This window comes from Mandrillus leucophaeus, unplaced genomic scaffold (genome assembly GCF_000951045.1).
Source record: "Mandrillus leucophaeus isolate KB7577 unplaced genomic scaffold, Mleu.le_1.0 Scaffold916, whole genome shotgun sequence".
Taxonomy (NCBI): domain Eukaryota; kingdom Metazoa; phylum Chordata; class Mammalia; order Primates; family Cercopithecidae; genus Mandrillus; species Mandrillus leucophaeus.
In genome coordinates, this window is record NW_012109986.1 from 1,125,983 (window position 1) to 1,150,217 (window position 24,235).

A 24,235-nucleotide genomic window follows, 5' to 3' on the forward strand; every position below is an offset into this window, starting at 1 on the left:
TGATTGCTTTCCCTGAAATAAACCTTCTACTGTCATTCTTATGAAATACGTTTTATAAGAAAGCTGCTTATGAAAATGACATTCCCTAGTATCTGGGATTGTTGGTTTATTGCATACTTCTCATTATAAAATGGTTCAACCTTAGCTTTCTCTGAAAACTTATTGATAATGTTAGTTTTAAAAAATGGCCTGAAATTTTGATGTAAGTTGCTTGCATACTAAGAATAGGACTAGCTCTGAAAAATTATAATTAATTTTATCTTGTAACATCTACTTCTTTGTTAGTATTCCTTGCTCCATTTCCAGGTACTAAAAATTTGTTATTAATGTTCCTTACATTATGAATGAAAGGGATTAATTCATTAGGTGTTACTGACAATTGCTTTTGGAGGAGGGGCAATTAAAGAATAGTCTGCATTTTAAAAATACAGGTATCTATGGGAATTGGAGTTAGAAAGATAGCTTAATAAAGCTAAAGGGAAAAGATAGGTTAAAGAGGTGTCATGGAACCCTCCAATCTTATGATCAGTTACTCCAGGTAAGTAAAAGTAAGACTGGCCTTTTCAGAAATTGCATAGAAACATATATGGTGTTTCACATCAGATTCAATGCTGACAGCATCTCTTAACATAGTTATTATAAACCAGCCACTTTGAATTCTGTTTTTCTTATTTTAGTTGATGATTCTTACTTAGTTGTTGATTCTATATGAAATGTAGAAGAAAGGTTATATTTGAAACTTATATTTAACGGTAAATTGAATGGCATGCTTTGTACTTTAGAAAATGATTAAAATATGTTTAGGTTATATAAAATAATGCTGTATGTTAGGAATGTACAATAGAAAAATCGTCACTCTGTTTAATATATATTATTTATAAAATGCTGGGAAAATTCCAAACATACCAACAGAAAAATAGGCAATGGATACAAGGCAACAAACATGATAAAAATTCAGTATCCCTAGTAGTCAACAGAATGCAGATTAACACAAGAGTGATATATTTTTCACTATTAAATAAACTAAAAAATTTTAAATGATCATACCTAGCATTGCCTGGGTGCAGCGAAACCTGCTCTGTCAAACTAGTGTTTGAGCTTTCAAGTAGCTCTTTGCCAGTATAGTTAAAACTCTTACAAATATTGATGTCCCAATGAACCACTAGAACCCAGTGGTTCTAGTCAGAATTTGTTTAACTTAATGTTTTCATCAGAGATGTCTACAGGAAATTTGGCAACATTATAAATATCCAATAATAGAATTTTGGCCTAAAAAATCTTGACCTAGTCGTTCGGCAGTGACCTATTCAGCCTTTAAGCACATATTTCTGAAGGAAATTTAATGACAAGGGAAAATGATCATGATATATTTTAAGAGAAAGCAACAGCATGTAAAAATACTTATATTACACAAGTATTACATATGTATACTGATTGTATGTACGTACGTATGTGCATCTTTATTTTTAAAAAAAGACTGAAAAAATATACCAGTATTCCACCAATGATAATCTCTAGGTAAACAGATTTTATTTTTTTCTTTATCCTTTAATGATTTTTTGTAGTTTTAAATTTTCTATAATAAACCTATATTGTGTTTATAATTAATAAAAAAGAAGGTATTTTTTTAAAAGGGAGACTACAGTAAAGTATAAAAACCACAATGTAAGAACTCACTGTAATCTAAACTGTAATCTAAGCTTGGAAAGAAGATACCATTCTTACTGACAGTTTAACCATTTAGAAATGGGAATAATCATCATGAAAAAAATGTGCTGTGGAAAGGATTTTTTTTTTTTGTAATGAGTGAATGATTAAAAACATGGAGCACATCTTCACCTCCAAAGGCACAGTCAGATGTAACATATAACATACTGAAGGAGTTTCTATTAAGGGTGACATTGTATTTAACTTGTTAGTAAATTTTGAATTAGGTTATATGGTAGATGATGATCATTTCTCTTAAATTCATGGATATTTTATAAATATTTTGGATAACCCAGCAGTCATTATATCTGTGAAATATGGTGATGAAAAGGGAATTCTTTGGAAAGATCTGGGTTGGAATTCTGACTCTACCTTATACCAGTTGTGTGGTCTCAGTGTTTCTGAGTCTTAACTTTTTCTTAACCCTTAACTGGAAGCTTAGGATAATATGGATTTAGTGCTTAATACATAACATAAACCCAATTAACACAAATTATATTACCTTGATGTTGTTGGGAAGGTACACCATGGCAACACTTAAAGCAGATAGGAGAAACGTTATACAGCTCATGTCTTCTCAGTAATAAAATACCTGAGCAAGTCAATTAATTTGTGTAAAAATGTAGTCATTCCCCAGATGTTTAGCCTCTATCTATATTGACAGAACTGGAAATAAGAAGCACAATTGACTAGGATGTCTGTATTAAAAAAAAAAAAAAAGCTAACTCTTTTCATGCCATATATAAAGGAGGTTTTCGTCTAGCTATGACAGCAGTTTAGTGTCTGTTATTTACAGCTCTGCCACTCTGTAGTTGGCATTCATTCATTCATTCATTCCACACATATTTGTTGAATGCCTTCTGATTGCCTGGTACTGAGTTTCTAGTGTTAGAAATAGAAGTATTGTGGGATATTATGGTCTGTCACAGCTTGAGCAATGTGTGAATCAGTTCTTGGTCAGTATCTTTTCTTAATCTGATTGTGCTTCATTTTCCTTTGTAATAACTGCTTAGGTATTTGATTTCTTCACTTCTCTCTGTGTTTATCCTATCAGCTTTTAATGCAAAGAATATGCATTTTAAACAGTTTGTAAGACAAAGTATCTGTAGAAAAACTGTAACCCACAATGTATGAAATAGTAAATTGAGAATAATTCGGAACAGATTTTATGTATTTTGGTCATTTTCCCCATTAGCCAGACTGTTTCACACTATTAAATCATCAGTAAATATGTCTTATTTGCTTTTTGCTTACAAATGCACATAAATTATGAATTTTGTTTGCATTGTGCTTAGATGAAGTAATAAATATAAAGTGCCTGTTAATCAAGTTACTAGAATTTATTGCTTATTTGTTTTCCTTATTTCTTATTCTGCCTATTATCTGTAGGCCCAGTAACTGCTTTCAGTTTTGGTTTGAAAGTATCAGTTTTACCTAGCTTATAAAAGAAGCTTAATAAAGGTTCACATTTTATTCCTTAGATATACTCTAGTGTATTAGAGGTCACATAATTTAGACTTGATACTTATCATTATTTCCCTGAAAGAAGTTTATCTAGGCTTTTTGAATAGAGCTCTCAAGGTTACATGCAGCTTGTTATATTTTTGGAAGCATACTTATTTTAAAGTTATCTCTCTTACCACATCACAGCCAGTGTTTTAACTGTCTTCGCTTTCTGAGTTAGACAGTTTTTTTCAGACCTTTTACCATTTGCTGTTCTCCTCTGGAAAAACTCCATTTTATCTTTGAGTTTGGAAATGAGGAGCCTGAAATATAGGCAGTGTTTTAGAGGTCATTTTTGCTGTGTAGAATAGTGGACTGTTATTTCTTTTTAAAAAATGTTTTATTTCCATAGGTTTTTGGGGAACAGTAGTATTTGAATACATAAGTTCTTTAGTGGCAATTTATGAGATTTTGATGTACCCGTCACCTGAGCAATATATACTGAACCCAATTTGTAGTCTTTTTTTCCCTTACCCACTTCCCACCCTTTTCCCTCCTAGTCCCCAGACTCCATTGTATCATTTTTATGCCTTTGTATCATAGCTTAGCTTCCACTTATGAGTGAGAACATATGATGGTTTTCCATTCCAGAGTTACTTACTTCACTTAGAATAATAGTCTCCAATCCCATCCAGGTTGCTGTGAATGCCATTATTTCATTACTTTTTATGGCTGAGTAGTATGACGTAGTGTATATATACCACAGTTTCTTTATCCATTCATTGATGGGCATTTGGGCTGGTTCCACATTTTTGCGATTGAAAATTGTGCTGCTATAAACATGCATGTGCAAATATCTTTTTCGTATAATGACTTCTTTTCCTCTGGGTAAATACCCAGTAGTGGGATTCCGGGATCAAATGATAATTCTTTTAGTTCTTTAGGAAATCTCCACACTGTTTTCCACAGTGGTTGTACTAGTTTACATTCCCACCAGCAGTGTAGAAGTGTTTCCTTTTCACGGCATCTGTGCTAATATCTAATTTTTTTTTTTAATGGCCATTCTTGTGAGAGTAAGGTGGTATTACACTGTGGTTTTGATTTGCATTTCCCCGATAATTAGTGATGTTGAGCATTTTTTCATATATTTGTTGGCCATTTGTATGTCTTCTTTTGAGGATTGTCTATTTATGTCTTTAGCCCACTTTTAGATGAGTTTTTTTTTTTTTTTTTCCTACTTTGTTTGAGTTCCTTGTAGATTGTGGCTATTAGTCCTTTGTTGGATGTATAGATTGTGAAGAATTTCTCCCTCTCTGTGAGTTGTCTGTTTATTCTGCTGACTGATCCTTTTGCTGTGCAGAAGCTCTTTAGTTTAATCCTGCCTGTTTATCTTTGTTTTTATTGCATTTGCTTTTGGGTTATTGGTCATGAAATCTTTGCCTAAGCCAATGTCTAGAAGGATTTGTGAAATGTTACCTGTTGATATGATTGAAGATTGAATTAACTTTTTCTCATGCTGCCATAATCACACTTCTGGCTCATATTGAGCTTATGTAAATTCATGTTTAATGCTCCCCCATTGTTTATTTCTCCTCTATTTCATGTTCATATAGTCTCTTGCTCCAGTTATGCTAGGATTTTATATGTATTTCAGTTGTAGTTTTATCCTATTAATTTTATTCAGTTATAATATATAAAACTCTTGATTTTTAAAAAATTCGGGACATTAAATTATTCTTTTCAACTTTGTGCCATCTATGTATTTTATAAGCACACATACTATATCGTTATGTAAGTAGTAGATAATAATGGACAAAAAGGACAAATAATAAAATTTTAATATTCTAGTTTTTGGAAATTACTTTCCAACCTATAGATGATATATTTTGGGAGTTTTATATTTGTAGTTAAATAATACTTATTAAATAAAAATATATATTTAGCAGGTTTTCATAAAAGTTACATATCATATTTTGCCTCCGTAAACATAATGAAATAGCAGTTTCTAGTACTTTAAGAACTTATACTTCAAAAAGTTAGAGTGTTAAAACTGTCTTTTCATTTTTCATAGGATGATAGCAAACAGGCACAGTTCTTAGCTCTGGCTGTTGTTTACTTCATTTCGGTTCTGATGGTTTCCAAGTATCGTGACATACTAGAACCCCAGAGAGAGACTACAAGAACTGGAAGCCAACCAGGTAGAAACATCAGACAAGAAATAAATTCACCAACAAGTACAGGTACTTGACATTGTATAATTATTTGAATTTTCACCATGATGTATCTCCTTTTTTTTTCACCTTTACATCTGGATTGGAACTGGACCTCTTCATAATCACCTCAAATATTTATGAATGGTTGGTATAGAAATGCTAATTTAGTATTCCTTAATTCCACAAAAATGTATGAATGGTATTTCTATATAGTTGCGACGTTCTCATCTTATCAGTACAGCTTTGGTTTCAGTGTTTCTCATTTATTAATATAAATCATTAATTTATACCATTATTTAATATACAAGTAACTCCTACATTTTTAAATGTATTACTTTTTTAACCTTTATGAACATGGAAGTAGAAAGTCATTATAGAGTTATTAATGCCAAAGATAAGTCAAAATACACATCTTTATAGCCAAGCTCAGAAGTTAGATTTTTTTCTTTTTTAACTGTATATAGTTAATTCAGTATCTAAATATTCTGTCAGTGATTTATAATCAAACATGTGTTCTAAATGTTATACCAAAGTGGCCTCAACTAACATCAAAGACTTGTGGAAAGTTAACATGGACAACAATGAACCACCTTGGGTCATGCTGCCTTTTTCATTTGCAGAAAATGCTCATTTTGCATCTGTTCTTGCATTACTAGCTTTGCCCACTCTACTTGAACAGCGTAAACACAGTTTCTGGCAACTAACATTTTAATATTGGACACCTATCATTGTCATTTCCTTCCAGGTGTTTATATCAAGGTTGTTTCTCTATTGTTTGCAGTGAGACCTTGATAACCTAATGGTTATTTCATATACCACTGGATTAATTTGTAGTTGAAATTTTCTTTCCTAAATAAATGCATATGATTTATAAATAAAATGGATATTTTAAAAAGTGAGTAGAAATTAGTGGTCAAATCTCTGCATCTTGTTTTTCATAAGCATATCATATTTCATATACCTTTTATTGATGTCATATAGATATGGATTATGTTTTAGCTACAATATTTTGCTGTTGCATGATACATGTACTTTTAACACCTAAACATGAGAATTTTTCATTATAATATACTTTCACTTTTAATTTTATTCTTCAGATTAAACATCATCCTACCATTCCAGTTCATGTTTTTTCACCATTTAAAACACAGACTTATCATCTTAATTCTTTTCATTTTTAATGCTTTTATATCCATTATATGTACAAAAAGTAATAGTGTAGTGAACCTTCTAGTTCTGATTTTCTTGTGTATTTGTATGTCTCTGTGTATGTTGCTAGAATTACTCTGCTTAACAAGTGTATTTTCTTTCTCTTAATACTTAACCTCTTTTCTTCAGAAATGCATTTGTTATTGCTAGTATTGTTTGCATGTTGCAGTAATATAGAATTGTCATGGATCTTCAGTGGACCATGTTGCAGGTTGTTACATGCTGGCTCAAATTTGATTCCATGATTTTCTCCACAGTTGTGGTCATACCATCTATCCCTCATCCAAGTTTGAACCATGGATTCCTTGCCAAGTTAATTCCTGAGCAGAGCTTTGGCCACTCATTTTACAAAGGTAATATTGACCTCATCTCCTGACCTGTTTGGGTATTATTTCATGAATTGTTATAAAATAAATATTCATGATATAATTGTTTATAAACAAGTATATACCTCAGGTTTCATGGAGATATGAAACATTGTATTTATACCTAGCTATTGAGAGCCTTTATATTTGTATTTTATTACATTTCTTTAAGTATCATCTATAAATTAAGGATACCTAATTATATGTGTATTAATATGCATAATGGTAGCACTCAGGAGAGATCTCAGGAGAGTCACAATTTAGTAGTCCTGGGACTAAATGAGCCTAATATAAAGGCTACTCTAGAATAAAGCTTAAAAGCATGCCTCAAAAGCATCAAACTCATCTGTAAGTTATTTAACTTCCAGTTAGAACAAAGCCCCAACACTGTTTAAAGGAATGCGAAAGTCCTTACCAAAAACCGTAAAATGAAATGTTAGACATCCAACAAAAATTGTTAAACATGCAAAGAAGGAGGAAAATGTGATGCATAAGCAAAAGAAAAATATCAGTGAATAGAAACAGATTTTGAGACAACAGAAATGGCGGAATTATCAGATAAGGACATTATAGAAGCCATTATATGTATATTCAAGATATTTTTCAATTTAATGGAAAAAAGTTAACATATTGAGGAGAGAAATGGAAGATATAAAGAAAAAAATGACAATTTTAGAGATGAAAAATACAATAGCCAAAATGATAATATCTTTGGGTAGGAGTAACACGAGATTTCTGACTTCAGAACAAACGATTGTAATAGGTAGAACTCTGTGATAGCTCCAAGGTTTTCCTGTGTACACACTCTGCAAAATTCCTGGGATAGTAAATATGATGGTGTTTACCCCTGTGATTAGGTTATGCTGAATGGCACATTAGCCTTTAAGAAATGGTGATTATCCAGGTGGGCTTGACCTAATCGCATGAGCTCTGTAAAAGAAGAGGGTTTCCTTCTCTGGTCACAGAACAGGAAGTCCAAGAGACTTGAAATGTGAGAGAGATTTGACATGAAGGAGGATCTTTATTGCTTAGATGGAGGAGCAAGGATCTGAGGAAACCATATAGCTAATAGCACTCACCAGCTGACAGCCAGCAAGAAAGTGGGGACTTTAGTCCTACAGCAGGAAGGAACTGAATTCTGCCAATAATTAAATGAGTTTTGAAGAGGACGCTGAGCTCCAGGTGATACGATACTTCAACGTGTTCCATAACTAGCTAATCATTTGGAACAGCAATTTTTGGAACAAATAAAGCTAGCAAAATATTTTTGTTACAACTTAATGAATGTACAGATACTATTTTTTACAAATGTGCAACCTTTCAACAGCATGATGAAATGAAAAATATTGTTCTCAACTTCACTGCTGACTGACAAACACATCTAGCTCTAAACTGTGCAAACCGAAAAAAAGGATGAGATTGTCAGCAGACATCTTCTGGAGTTTGTCTGGTGGAGTGTGTTCTAAAGGCTCTGCTGTGGAAAGTATCCTGGTGTATCTGCCCAGATTAAGGAGCCTGTATCAGAATATTAATGCATGTTGTCGAGAAAGTCTTGCTATGAAAATAGTTTCAGTTACACTGAACAGTGGTGTTAGTAGCATAATAAAATTTTGAATTACTTTAAGGCCAATGTGGTAAATTTGCTATTATTCTTTGTATTATGTGATATTATGGCAGATTATCATAACTTATTGCATGCTGTAGTGCAGTGGTTATTGGGGGAAAGTGTCTGTCAAATATTTTTCATGAACTCAATGCTTCCAAACAGGGAAAGATATTTTTTCATGGTAGGTATGATCAAAGAACACAAAAGTTAAAATCTTAGAGGTACACAATTTATATGACATGTTTCACAATTTAATAATAATTATCGACCCAGCTTGGTGGCGCATGCCTATAATCCCAGCATTTTGGGAGGCCGAGGAGAGGGGACAGCTTGAGACCAGGAGTTTGAGACCAGCCTGGTGCGCAGTGTAGTGAGACACCGTCTATACGAAAAATTAAAAAATTAACCAGGCATGGTGGCATGTGCCTGTAGTCCCAGCTACTCAGGAGGATGAGGTGGGAAGATTGCTTAAGCCCAGGAAGTTTAGATTGCTGTGAGCTGTGATTGTGCCTACTACACTCCAGCCTGAGCAACAGAGCAAGACCCTTTTTCAAAGAAAAAAATTTATTAAGTGTTCTGGTCTTTAGGAATGATCAGATTTTGTTCATCTTTCAAATTATCACCTGTCATTTTATGGATTGGGCAGACTATTTTATATTTTATTTTCCAGCAATAGAAGATTCACAGATAGCAAATTCATGGATCTGGAATCCATTTCTGTCACTGAAATATAACTTACATCTTGTTATAACTATACAAGATGTAGAAGAGTTTTCATTCCATCAGCATACCTGTGTGACATTACTTTCTCCTCTTTGAGTGTTACTGAAATAAAACAAAAACAATTTAGGTATTTATTATTCCCCTGAGATGCTTTATTGCCAGTTCACCTTAGATTAGATAAATTAACAAGCAAAAAAGCTCATTGTCAACATCACAAACTTTGTTTATAATTGCAGTGTTTGTTCAAAATATTCATATAGGCATTTGGGAGGTGAGGATCACTCTCTACCTAAAACTTTTTGTTTAGTTATGATGTGTAATGAAGAAAAGTTGCAAGTGTAATAGTAGTTGTCTAAATTAATCCCCAGTTCACTTTTGGTGAACAACACAGGCCATTTTTATAATTGTGTTCTTTTTCTTTGTGCTATTTTTGTCTGATTATATTTATTGATGTGTAATTTTATGTCTGCCTAATCAAATAACAAAAACAGTTGTGCTTTTATTTTGTGTAGTTTTAAAATTTTTTATTTTTTTAGTAATTTACTACAATTAGTAGATAAAATTTTATATTTTATTTTCTAAATGTGTCAGCGAATGATGGATTGAGGAGATAAATGTAAATTTTCACAAATAGTTTGAGAAACCCTTTTCTGGACTACTCTTCAGCTCCTCCACATCCCACTCCCTTCTTTCAGCTTCTTTTTGAATTAGCTCTCTGATCTCTTTTTTTAAATTTTGATGTAATACCTTAGTTCAGACTCAAATTCCTTCTTGAAGTATTGCCATAGTTTCTTCATTGGACTTTTTGTTTCTAGGCTTTCTCTCAGTTTATTACTGACAATTTTGGAAATAACACTAATATATAATACAATATAGTAACAGAGTAAGTATAATCTATATACCATTTTAATATAATAAATATTTTATAATATATAATAACTTTAATAAAGTAATTTTTCTTTCTAAAATTCTCAAAAGGCTCCCTGTAATTTTTGGAACTAAATTAAAATGCCTTAACGTAGCAAAACTATTCTAATTCTGACTTGCCTCAATTACAATACTCACCTCCAAAGTGAATTCCTTACTTCTCTTACTGATCGTTATTCTTTTATTTTTAGTTTTACTGCCAATTTCATTGTTTTAAAAGATAAAGCAGATTATGTCCTTTCGTGACATAAAATTTGTAGTAGTATTTAGACTAACATTTCACAAGGACCCTAGATAAGATGACTATTGACTATGTTTCCAACTTTATCTCATGTTATTCTTTCTTTTGCTCACTATGAAACAGTCAGACTACCTTCTAGTTTTTTAATCATGCCAAGCATTTTCATGCCTCAGGATGTTTGTATTTTGTCACTGGCTTTTGGCTCTTTTCCCAGTTTTCTGTGTGACTGGTGCCTACTCATTCTTCAATTCACCTCCTCCGAGAGGCTTTCCCTGACTCCTGTAACTAAGTAGCTTCCTTTCCATTATTATTCTTTCTCATATCATCTTGTTTTATTTCCTTTCTTCTATTCAATGCTTTCTTTAATTGTTTATTAGAATGTATGCTTCAAGAAGGTAATCATAACTAACTTTTTTTAGTTTATGTGTTTATGGTGTACAATGTGATATACTGATATTTGTGTACATTAGGGAATGATTAAGTCAAGCTAATTAATGTCTTCTTCACCTCACGTATCTTTTTTTTTGTGGTAAGAATGTTTAAAGTTTATTCACAGCAGTTTTCAACTACTGACACGTTATTAACTGTAGTCACCATGTTGTAAAACAGATCACCAGCACTTATTCCGTCTCTGTAACTGAAACATTGGTCCTTTTGGTGAACATCTTTCCAGTCCCTAGTAACCAGCATTCTACTCTTTACTTCTGTGAGTTCAACTTTTTAAGATTCCCTATACAAGTAAGATTATACCCATATTTGTCTTTTTATGTCTGACTTAATGTAATGCAGTGTTCTCTAGATTCATCCATGTCATAAATGACTGGAGTTTCTTTTTTTATGGCTGAATAGTATTCCATGGTGTATATACATTTTATTTGTTCATTCATCTGTTCATCAATAGACAATTGATTCCATATCTTGGCTATTGTGAATAATGCTGCAATGAACATTGGGGTACACATACTTCTTTCAAATACTGATTTCATATCACTTGGATATATACCCTGAAGTGGAATTGTTGAATTGTACGGTAGTTCTATTTTTAATTGTTTGAAGAATCTCAATACCATTTTCCATGATAGCTATACTAATTTTCATTTCCATCAATAGTATACAAGGGTTCCCTTTTCTTCACATCTTCTCCAACACTTATATTTTACATTTTGTTTTGTTTGTTTGTTTGTTTTTTGAGATGGAGTCTCACTCTTTTACCCTGGCTTCAGTGCAGTGGTGCGATCCTGGCTCACTGCAACCTGCACCTCCTGGGTTCAAGTGATTCTACCGCCTCAGCCTCCTGAGTAGCTTGGATTACAGGCGTGCAACACCACGCCCGGCTAATTTTTGTATTTTTAGTAGAAACAAGGTTTCACCATCTTGGCCAGGCTGGCTCGAACTCCCCACCCCAAATGATCCACCTGCCTATGCCTCCCAAAGTGCTGTGATTGCTGATGTGAGCCACTGCGCCTGGCCACATTTTCAATAATAGCCATCCTGTGTGAGGTGATATTTCCTTGCAGTTTTAATTTGCATTCCTCATAATTAGTGAAGTAGAGCATTTTTTTATATACCTGTTAGCTGTTTGTCTTCTTTTGAGAAGTGTCTATTCAAGTTATTTGCCTGTGCTTTAATTGGGTTATTTGTTTTGTTGCTGTTGAGCTGAGTTCCTTATATATTTTGGATATTAAACCTTTATCGGATGTATAATTGTATATGTCGCCATTTTATTATTAGTGTTATTGGTTGCCTCCATTGCATTATAAAAGTGCATGATACATTTTAATAGGGTTTATGTTTTTTTTTTTCCTTTGAGAAGAAAAAGAGTAAAAGCACAATCTAGGGGAAGAGAAAAGCAAAATACATATATACAAATATATTGTAATTTCTAGTCAATAATTTATTTAAAATAAGTGAAAATTGTAACTACTTTAAAATTTGAGTTCTAAACATTGCTTGTAAGTGGGACTTTGGGAAGAGCAAAGTAAGAACCTCCAAAATACTACTTCTCTAAAAGAGCAATGAGAACACTGGCAAAACTGTCAAAATCAACTTTTTCTGTTCTTTGGAAAGCAATCAGAGGCTTACAACAACCCAGAGGGTGTTAATTCAAGAAAAACTCTAGACCTTTATAAGAATAGCAAGATTTAGAGTGATTTAACTCACCTTGTTGCCATCTACCTTTCCTCAGCTCTGTGGTTGCTTTGAAAACCGGAGGCCAGACACCAGTGGTAGTTTTGAAAACCAGAAGCCTAGCAGTCACTGGGGATAGGAGTGGGAGTAGATTAGGTTTGGAATTCCTTAGAAAGTCTCAACCTTAGAGCATTGTAACTATTTGAACTGTATGGAATCTTCCTGGAAAAGCTTCATTCACAGGGCTTATTATTATTTGACCTAATCTAGAGCTTGTTTAGTGAGAAAAGCCTGTCTCCAAGGTATTTGTTGAAAATAATCAGCATTTTTTTTTTTTTAACATTGCAACTGCCTGAAGTGATAGTGCCAGTTGGGGCAAACAAGAACCTTGCCTAAAAGCTTAAACAGATATGAGAATGAGATATCCGTATTCCCGGGGCTGTACTTAGGCCCAGGGAAGACCAGAGAAGGCCTCAGTCTCTCACCTTTGGCTGACCTTGAGGCCCAGCACAAGAAGGAAGCACAGGCTAAGAGAGAGTTTTAAACCATGGGAGCATTGCAGGTACCCCCGAACACATACACACAGAGCCTCTGGCAAGGGTGGAAAATTTATTGGTTCAAGACATTTAAGACAATGTCTGTGCAATCAATAGCTGACCACTGGGTTAACTGAGCAGAGACTTAAGTGGCTACAGATGATGGAAAACAGATTTTACAGAATTAGTTCAGGAAAATGAATAAACAGAACAAGAACAAACTCTTTAATTGGGGTCCGATTTCCATGATTGCCACATTATGTTATTTAAAATATCCAGTTTACAACCAAAAGGAATTATGAGACAAGTAAAGAAATAGGAAAGTATGGTCAATACACAGGGGAAACAAAGCAGTTGATATAAAATGCCCCTGAGGAAACCCAGATATAGAACTTACTAGACAGACACTTTAAACCAGCTATTTTACATAAGCTCAAGTAATTAAAGGAAGCATTTTCTAAGGAACTAAAAGTATAAGAGTGATATCTCACCAAAGGGAGGATACCAATAAAGATATATGTAATAAAGAACCAAATAGAAATTCTGGAGTTGAAAATTGTAATAACTGAAATGAAAAATTCACTTAGAGGGGTTCAGCAGAAGATCTGAGATGGCAGAAAAAGAATCAGCAGCGTGAAGATAGCTCGATTGTGTTTATCCTATGCTGAGGAAGATAACAAAGAAAGAATGAAGAAAAGTGAACAGAGCCTCACAGACCTTTTTGACACTATTAAGTTGAACCAACATATGTATACTGGGAGTCCCAGAGGAAAGAAGAGAAAAAGAAAGGAGCAGAAAGAAAATTTAAAGAAATATTGGTCTGAAAATGCCCTACAGTTGATGAAAATCATTAATATATATGTCTAAAGAGCTCAGTGCACTCCAAGTAGGATAAACTCGGACCCGCATGTTAACACAGCATAGTCAAAACATCAATTAGAAGATTTTCTTGGCTCTTAATTTTCATTTTATCTCTTATGGGCATATAATTTAGTAATAATATTTAATTCCTGAATTGTATTATTTTCATGCACTTAGTGTAGCAAGCAAACAAAATAAATCATATATAAACAATTGCAAATAATGCATTGCAGTATTTTTTGTTTAAAATGAACTTTAATGAGGATTTAAAATCTTTTTGTGTATTTTTTTCCTCTTTGGAGTTAAGATATTTAATTAATTTTGCATTTATGGATTTAATATAAACAAAATGAGTAAGTTAGTTACATACAGCTTTTTTATGTTTTATTTTAAATTACAGTGATTTATTTGCTTATATTATTATTTGAAGTAAGTAACTTAATATCTTTAGTGCTATACTAACAAGGTGCTGTATGTTTCTTTCATGATACTCCTTATTTAGAGAGTTTGGAAAGTGACAATTTCAGTAATTTAGTATGTAAGACATGTTGAAATTCTTCATAAATCATGATAAAACAGTATTTTTGGAGGAAGGAATGTGATACGTGAAGTCACTGTGTAAATATGATGTCATTTACTGAACTTGTCCCCATATTTTTCTCAAAATGTATTATATTCGATGTAAAACAGTAAGAAAAAGAGGCATCTGGCATCCAAATGCCTGTTTCTGACAAGGTTAAGATCACTCTGGCTAGTAATGTTTCTGTTCTGTGTGCTTGCATTGCCTGTTGCTACAGAAACTGATAAGAGCTATTGAAAACGTCCATGCCTGTGATTACTATAACCTACACAGATGCAATCATTTATAGTTTCTCTGCAGTTCATGCCTAACTTCCTATTTAAGTCATGGATTAAATCCTCAAAGTACTTTAGTGTCACAAAGAGGTATTCTGGAAACATAAGTTATCTAAGCTGAAGTTTATAACTGAGAGCATGTTCTGTTAAGGATTAAATGCATAATGAGAAATTAAGGTAGGTTTTTTGACTACTGATCTGTTTTTTAATTGCTATTATAAAATATCCTGTTGGCATTTAATTTTATTTCTATATAATATCACAGCATGTATGCTTTACAAAACATGTTTATTTGAATAAGACTCTTTGAAATATCAAAATTGCTACTTCCTTTTTGAGATCATTCTTTTGTCAGCCTCAATAAAAATAAAATTGAGACTTTTTAGTACTATGTAAATATTTTGATGAGCTATTTGAAAATATTCTAATATTTGATTTCTAGAAAGTCTTAATTGTGTTTTATAATCTGGAGGTCAACATTTATATTGAAGTTTCAAGTATCTAGTTAGAAAGTTAAAGATTTTAATGTCCATTGAAAGTCAAATAGTTGAGCAGAAAAGCAAAATATTATGTAGTTGGTGGCAAAAGTCTTTTTATGTGGTATCTTGTGAACACCAAATCAGATTTTATTTCCTTAGATATTTTGTTTGCTAGTGAAATGCTTATATTTCAGTCTAATATAACTTGAGAAGTTTAAACTTTTTGTATAGCTGTTAATGTAACATGTCATATATAATGATAGTTAGACATTATATTAATGTAAAGTCAAAACGCTAGACCATATCTGTAAATTAGCTAAAATCACACTAAGTGTTAGACACAACTATATGACTTTTCATAATTAAACTCTATAAAAATTAGCCCATGCTAGTAACCATGACACTGTTTTGTTTTTGTTGTTGTTAGAGTTTGTGTTTCTGCAATTTACATTTTCTGTCCTCTTGTCACTATTACTGTTTAAACTATTTAATTATTTCCTGATACTTTGCTGCAATTGTTTTCACTCAAAAAATGTATAATCTATAGATGCAAATGTATGTTAAAATATATTCAGTGGTATCTCTAATAGTGAAAATAACTGCCTCAGTCGTCTTCTCCTTCTAGATTTGTAGATTATTTTATCAACTTCCAAAATTTCGGCTACTGTCTCAGTTTGAATGATCCCAAAATGTATGGCTATTCTTCTTTTGACCTGCAGATATAAGTATCTTAGAGATTCTGTAGACTAAAAGTGATTCAAAATTTAGTTAATTATTCTCCTGAAGAAATCTCATTTTCTTCCTTTCTCAGTTAGTGACATATTACCACTATTTTTTTCTTAACCTAGGTATTTCAGAAATATCCTTAGTCTCCTCCTTCTCATTTCTAGGGTTACTATTCTAATTTAAGTCTTAGTCTTCTCTTATAAGGTTTTATTAAAAATGCCAAACTGTTGTCTTTACTTCTTACCTGTTTCCTTCTCTAGTCCTTTGCCTACTGTTATTGACATTGTCTTCTCAAATGCAGTTATTTTAATTTTTAATCTTGGAAGCAGTAAAGAATCTACCCTGATTTTCACATTGGTCATCCAATATGAATGTTTGAATATTATTATCATATTCCACAGATTAATCTGTTCTTTCAGTCTTATCATCTTTGACCAAACAAACAAAACTTAAACCTGTTCATTAAATATGAGGAAAACTATGACATTGCATTGTGAGAAATGCATATTTTAAGTTAGTTTAAATTAGTGTTTGATATTAGGAATATTGAATAATATGAAGATGTTATTTATTCCTAATTTAATGTGTAGATTTGGTATAATTTGACTCAAAAGAAAAGGGAACAAAAGAAAAGGGGGAGGGAAAAAAAGGGGAATTTTCTTTCTTTCAAAACCTGGTAACATTTTTCTGATGCTTATCCTCAAAAAAGTATTATAAATTCACTCTCAGGAAGTTTGAATGGCATGCCATTAGTCTAAATTCAAGCAATTAAAAAAACTGTTTAATAGACAGCACCCAAGAATTGAGCCTGTTACTGATAAAATCCCTTCATATTGTTTCTAATTTTTAGTACGTATGTACAAAACTTTCAGCAAGCTGTGATCACACCCAACAATTCTATGATCAGAACACTTCTTTGTGTTTTTACTAGAGATTTCACAAAAGCTTTTGAGATGTCTTACTGACATCAAGGTAGCCTATTTTCCTGTTGGGCAGTTTCCTGGTTTCTTGTCCTAACAACCTTTGAATTCAAAGAAACAAGCAAATAATAACAACAAAATCTGAGAAGTTATATAGAATTTACTGATTTTCACATTTGTGGGAGATCTTTGAAATAATTTAGTCTGTGCTTCTCATTTTCAAAGATTATGAAACTTTCAAACTTAAATGTGAGTTTTAAGTAATGCAAATAGCTAACATTTACTGAGTTTCTACTTTAAGCAAGAGCTGCAGTGAATTTACATATAGTAGCTTAATGGTATCTTACTTTATTCAAAATGATTAAGTAAGGACTGTCATCTCTCTTATACTTAGATGAGATACACTTTTCAAGGTTATCATTTAGAATTTGGTAACATTTCATTATATGGAGAACTTTATTACATTAACCTTTGATGAAATTTAATAGAAATTTAACACTTTAAAGATTTTTTGATTTCATTACTTTTAGTTGTTAATATTGTATGTGTATTTCATTATCTGTATAGTTATATGCACATGTATGTTTCTGATTTAATTTTCACAGATTGAATTTTATATTTATTTATGAAGAATCAGCATGAGTATTCCAAAATATAGGCCTTGTCCTTGAGGAACATGATTATATTATTAATGTATTTATTTTTTAGAACTAATCGTTTGACTTGCTTTGCATTTTGCAAGTGTGTCAGAATTTTATGTATTGTAATTTTAAAATAATGTCTTCGATTATCTTGAATATTTCAGATATTATTAGTTATTGAAGTACCAAAGAAGGTATAAAAATGACTTTATATTTTTAAGGAAACTAATAGAGAAATATAAGACTTTCTCTTCTATGATTGTTTGGTAGCTAACAATCAAAGGATAAGAGGGGAACATCATATAATTATTATTTATAAGCTGCTTTAGGAAATTGTTATAAGAACTATTTCCTGATGCTTTTGAAGGCATCAGTTTTGAAATGCCAGATGATTTAAGAAGCAAGAGGATTATTTTGATGCTCCTTGAACAAAATAATAGGTGTAGTGGATGATATCTTTTTTTTTTTTTTTTTGAGATGGAGTTTTGTTCTTGTTGCCGCGGCAGGAATGCAGTGGCATGATTTCAGCTCACTGCAACCTCCACCTCCCAGGTTCAAGCGATTCTCCCACCTCAGCCTCCGAGTAGCTGGGATTAGACATATGCCACTGTGCCTAGCTTATTTTTGTGTTTTTAGTAGAGACGGGGTTTCACCATGTTGGCCAGGCTGGTCTCGAACTCCTGACCTCAGGTGATCCACCTGCCTCAGCCTCCCAAAGTGCTGGAATTACAGGCATGAGCCATCACGCCTGGCTGGATGATATCTTTCAACTGAGTTGTGTTACTACTATACACATCCGTTTAGCAATTTTTTGTTTTTTACAAGTTTTATTTTCTTTATTTGAATATCTGAGAACATTTTATTAATAATACAAGATTTTTACTGTCGAAGCTTTTTTCTAACCTAGTTTCTTTCATTACAGAAACACCTGCTGCATTTCCAGACACTATAAAAGAAAAGGAAGCACCAACTCCTGGTGAAGATATTCAGCCAGAAAGTTCAATTCCCCATACAGATTCAGGAATTGGAGAGGAGCAAGTGGCTAGCATTCTGAATGGGGCAGAATTAGAAACAAGTACAGGCCCTGATGCCATGAGTGAACTCTTATCCACTTTGTCATCCGAAGTGAAGAAATCACAAGAGAGCTTAACTGAAAATCCCAGTGAAACGTTGAAGCCTGCACCATCCATATCTAGCATTAGTCAAACCAAAGGCATCAATGTCAAGGAAATACTGAAAAGTCTTGTGGCTGCTCCAGTTGAAATTGCAGAATGTGGCCCTGAACCTATCCCATACCCAGATCCAGCATTGAAGAGAGAAGCGCAAGCTATTCTTCCTATGCAGTTTCATTCCTTTGACAGGTAGGTACTGAACTTACCATTCACTGGGCTTTATACATACAAGGAAAATTAGACTTTGTTAATTTTAAAATATAAAGAAGGTCTTGAAAGCTTTATTAATGTAGATTCTGATTACAAAGACAATCAAAATGATGGCTCAACCTAATCTTATAATAAGACATCTAATAATACATCTTAAGAGGTTTCAATGTGATATGATGAATGGCACATTGAATTGGAAGTAGGGAAACATGGATTATGGTTATATTCCATTATCAAAGGACTACAGTACATTGGGGTGTTATTTTTCTCTTTGGACTTAGTTGTTTCATGTATATAATGGGGAAGGGGATGGGTCACAGCTGTCCAAGGTTTATCCTGGCTCTGAAATTCCATTATAATATTATAAAATACTATAATAATTGTTGGAGATTATATAACGTGCTTTAAGTGATAACATTTAAATTTGAACCTTAAATGGAAGTATGTGGAAAATTTAAAAATTGTTTGTGATCATCTTCTTTATGAGATTTCCAATACCAATGTAAAAGCTGTATTTTGAAGCATATATTTAAAAGTAAATATTTTTGAAAGATATTTTGGCATTTTAGGTATCGAAATTATTTATAACATGGCCCATATGTCATATGTCTGCATTCAAATGTTGAATCATGCAAGGGATTTTTTAAGGGACAATTAATTTTTTATTCCAGTATACGTTCAATAAAAATGATAGTTCACAGAAGCAGAATAAGATATTTTAGAACCAAATATCCTACGCATCTAATATCTTCCACTATTTAATAATATGTACAAGATTAGAAGAATATTTTAGTCACCAATTACTAACAGTAGTACTTAACATTGATCACTGGGATTAATGCCTATTCCAAATAATGTTTGCATGTTAATGTATTAACTAAAAACTGTGATGGCTTACCTTTTAAAGGAAATCATTGTTACTGATGTTTTAAAACATCTTTTCATACAAAAAATTTTTGTATATGTATGAGGTGATTGACAAGCAAGTATTTTTTTTTTGTTTTAGAAAGACAAGATCAAATTAGGAAATAAAATGTTTCTAAATGGAAATGTCAAAATAATACAGTCAAAAAATAATATGTATTCCATATTGCTTTCTCTAAAATACCCAGATTGCTTTGTTCTAAGTAACATTTTAGTTTAGGGGTAGAGGATGTGGTGGTATAGTCATTTCAGTTTGGATGAATTACACTTTTTTTTTTTTTTTTGATGGAGTCTCACTCTGTCACCCAGGGTAGAGTGCAGTGACATGATCTTGGCTTACTGCAACCTCCACCTTCTGGGTTCAAGCAATTCTCTTCCTCAGCCTCCTGAGTAGCACCTGCCACCACGCCTGGCTAATTTTTGTATTTTTAGTAGTGACGGGGTTTCACCATCTTGGCCAGGCTGGTCTTGAACTCTGACCTCATGATCCACCCGCCTTGGCCTCCCAAAGTGCTGGGATTACAGGCGTGCACTGCTGCGCCAGGCCGAATTACCCTTTTAATACACAAATATAATTTAAACTTTGCCTGTAAACAATTTTGGTAGTGTTTTACAGATACATCTGGAAAATTTGTTGTAGAAAATGTAAGTGACACTAGTTATGCAGAATATAAAGATGAATAACATTAGTTTTATCTTCTATGAACTTACAGAGTAGTAAGATATTTGCACATAATTGCTATAATAGGTAAAATGTGTTGTGTCAAAAGTTTTAAAAAGTAAAAAATGGTAGGACTATAAAATATAAGAAATATTTTTCTTTTTTTGGTATTTTGGTATTAATATTATGTTTCGATGTTCATTCATGTAGTAATGTTCCCTGGGTGTTCCTTATGATGTTTCTCATTTATGTCACCTTTTTCACATATTTGGTTTATGTTTTCACGATATGCCTGTATGTGTGTTTATAAGTTTGTATAAATATATGCATGTAAGTATGCGTACTTGTGTATTTCTAAAAGCGTATAAGATAATATATAAGAATTTAAGTTTTTTATTCTAGTTAATTTTAAATTATATCTTTAAATGTTGGTGAAATACAAACCAATAAATACAGATGATTATTGTGGTTTACATATGAAAATCCAATGAAATAAACATTAAGTAAAATTTTTTTGTTTTAATTTGGGTTATTGTTAGAATGAGTTTTTTTAATTAAAACTTTAAAAAACAGTCACCTGAGTGCCAATATTCTTAGCTACTCAAAATTTATTATACTTTTGAGAATGTTGCTTTAAGAAAAATAGAACTTTCTATATGTTCCTATAGCATTTGTGCAAAATGCAGTAGGAATGGAATCATTATTCTAAATTGCATAAGTACAAATGAAATGGAAGAGCACAAAGCATATTTCAATTCTTTTTAGGAAAAGGGTCTCTAGTGTAGTTAATATATGCAGTAGCTCAAGTACTATCAAATGTAAATGATGAGGTGATATTGATGAAAGGAGGGGATTGAGGTCTCAGGGGGCGCTGATGACGGATTGAACAGAAGCGGCCTTGCACTGCACGTAACTCAAGTCTGTCGTCTTCACTACTCAAAGCCATAATGGGAGGTGGCAGTTTGAAATGAGTTGCCACGGCAAAGAGTATTATTTTTGAAATGCTTTCACACAAATCACTAGGCCCTGCATACAACTTAGTTTCATGCTTTAATGTCATCAGGAGGCACAAATTGGTGTGTCTAATTGTTTGCCACCTGCCAGCAAAATGAGCTGCCAGCCAGCCAGACGGGTTTGATTGTCTGTCAGCCATTCAATAGATTGAGAGTGACAACATCAAAAATTTAACTTCAAACTCTGAAGCTTTGAGCAGCTTTTCAGAGACATCATCCCCACAAGTGCTTCTGGACCAGTGCATTTTTCAATTATACTTCCAGGGTATTGCTACCATTTGCCTTATCTGTCTTAAGGTAGCTATAATTACATTATGAGGTATATAAACATATTTCTGAAGCACTAAAGTCTGAAATCCAAGTTATGACATGTCTTTTAACATCAGATTGAATTCGTTGAAAATGGAATCCAAGATGACAGGCTTTAGAATGAAAGTCCTGAATGCTACCAGTTTCAATGCTACCAAACCCAGAATCTATCATGGATCTTACTTTACCAATAATGTATTTTTCATTTTAATTTTTGGTTGAAAAGTAGATGTAAACTCAGTTGGTCACTTCTTTGTAACTAAATCACACTCCTAATAATATTGTACAGTGTCAGTAGAATTCATGTAGGATTTTACTTTTGTTAACCAGTTGTTTATTGGTTATATTGCAGACATGCTAACAATGAATTCCTTATGCTTATCCTGGATTTTAAATTTGGAAATACTTTCTTAAAACAACTGGGATAATTTTAATTCTGTTAACTTGTGTTCTGCATTGAGTGTATCTCAGCCCTTAGGATGGAGCATTGGTGAATTTCAGTGTTTTGAAGTGTATAATAAAAAATTGCAACATCAAATTCTTAGAAACATTTAGACTTAATTAAAATTAACCTTTTTTCTTTACTATTACATATTTCAGCAGATTATGAAATATTACATAAATGTTCTCTACATATATGGAAAGTGCTGATCTTTTTCTTTCATTTCCTTCCGTCATCTGTGCAGATTAAGTATATATCTTTGATTATACTCAGTGATCCGAACAGATGTGTACTCATGAAGTATTAAAATGCTAGAGATCCTCTAGTACTATTCTATAGTGAGCAAACACTGTATGTAAAGAGGAAATACAATCATAAAACTCTAACAATTTTTTCAAAGTTCTGTTACTGTGAGACAGAGAGAAATATTTATGATGGTTTTATTTTTAACAGAAAAGCCTAATAATATCATTTTAGAATTCTTAAATCAAGTTGCCAAGTTCCCTAACAATACTATCTTTTTGGATAGATTACTATATTTATTGATGGTTTATAAAATGTTTTAATTGAGCTATTATTTTTCATGTACTGTGTAACTTTTACTCTGGAGTAATGCTTTTCTCTAAAGCCACCAATTAACCTTTTACTTATCTTTTAAACTAAAAATTTAATCTTAAGTATCTGCATGCTTTTTATCTTTTGCGAGTTTGGTGTGTATGTATGTGTGTGTATATGTGTGTGTGTGTGTGTGTGTGTGTGGTGTGTGGTTTGGTTCAGTTTTAATTTCCTAGGATTTCCAGAGATCCCACTTAGTTTGAACAAAAGACCAAAAAAAAAAAAGGAAAAGGGCAGTGTGCTTCCCATAAATTTTTAACTGTTAGCATGTTTATAAAAATTGTTTTAAGTGTGGGATATCACACAAAGCTTATAGTTGTGTTGCTTCTTTGGCTAACACACATCAGACTTACACTTCATGTTTTTAGATTTTGCAAACCTCCTGTGTTCAAATTACTGGGTTTGATATATTCAGGGAAACTAGTAGGTATTTTTTCCTCAAAATTTTAATATCCCTGCTTCCTAGTGTTTAATACTCTGAAAAAGAAAAATCTATTTTGTAAATAATATAGGGCAAAAAAGCAATTTAGATAGACTTCATATTATTAAACATAAAGTATAAGCTTGAGCTAGGTATTTTCTCTTTAGTTTCATTAGTTTTTTTTAATATTGATATTGGTGGTAAGGATGAAATTTCAGGTAAATACTTTTTAAAATGTTGAGTAGAGTTGATGAGGTCTTCTTACATTGATTTATTTAAAGCTAGAATTAAGTAACTATGAAAAATTATAATTACTTCTGAAGACTTCAATTTGTTCTTATTACTTTCTATTTTTTAAAAAAAGTATTTTGACCATATCACTTAAAAGATGAACAAATAAATGTAATCCAAATTGATTATTAATCTTGCAGCCTTTACAGTTGTAATTTCCTACATCTCGCCACTGTAATTTCTGCTTTAATTAAGCTGCAGATGCCCTGAGTATATATTTTAAGGTCTGTTGCTGGAAGATTCAGTTTTGACTGAGCATGTTTGTGTCCTAATTTCCCCAATGTTGTCGCCTTTGTCTCTCCTGGCAATTATAGAGAGCTGAATAAAGTATCTCTCATTAATAGGTGATTTGATGAAATTCTTTATTGTTTGTTAAACATACTTTTTGTATTACAGTTCTCAGATATTTTACAAAATAGGGAAACATGATAGATAAAATCATGAGAGCATTCACCTGGTGATTTCTGATGAACTGAAGTAAATTGTCATGTTATCCTAGAATCAGTAACAAATTATTTTTCTCTTTTAAGTTTCAACTTTTTCTTTCAAGATATACATTTAACATCCATACCCTAGTTAGAGAGTGATGACCTGGAAA

The 24,235-nt window shown here is 32.4% G+C and overlaps 1 protein-coding gene across 1 annotated transcript in view; it reads left to right on the top strand.

Annotated features, from left to right (window-relative positions):
• Positions 1 to 24,235, top strand: part of NBEA (neurobeachin) — a gene marked incomplete at its 3' end in the record, with an annotated part of 753,742 nt that overhangs the window by 254,338 nt on the left and 475,169 nt on the right. The window contains exons 29-31 of the mRNA XM_011969865.1: positions 5,222 to 5,390; positions 6,830 to 6,925; positions 18,502 to 18,940. Coding sequence (XP_011825255.1) covers positions 5,222 to 5,390; positions 6,830 to 6,925; positions 18,502 to 18,940 — 704 coding nt within the window. The remainder of the gene's footprint in view (positions 1 to 5,221; positions 5,391 to 6,829; positions 6,926 to 18,501; positions 18,941 to 24,235) is intronic.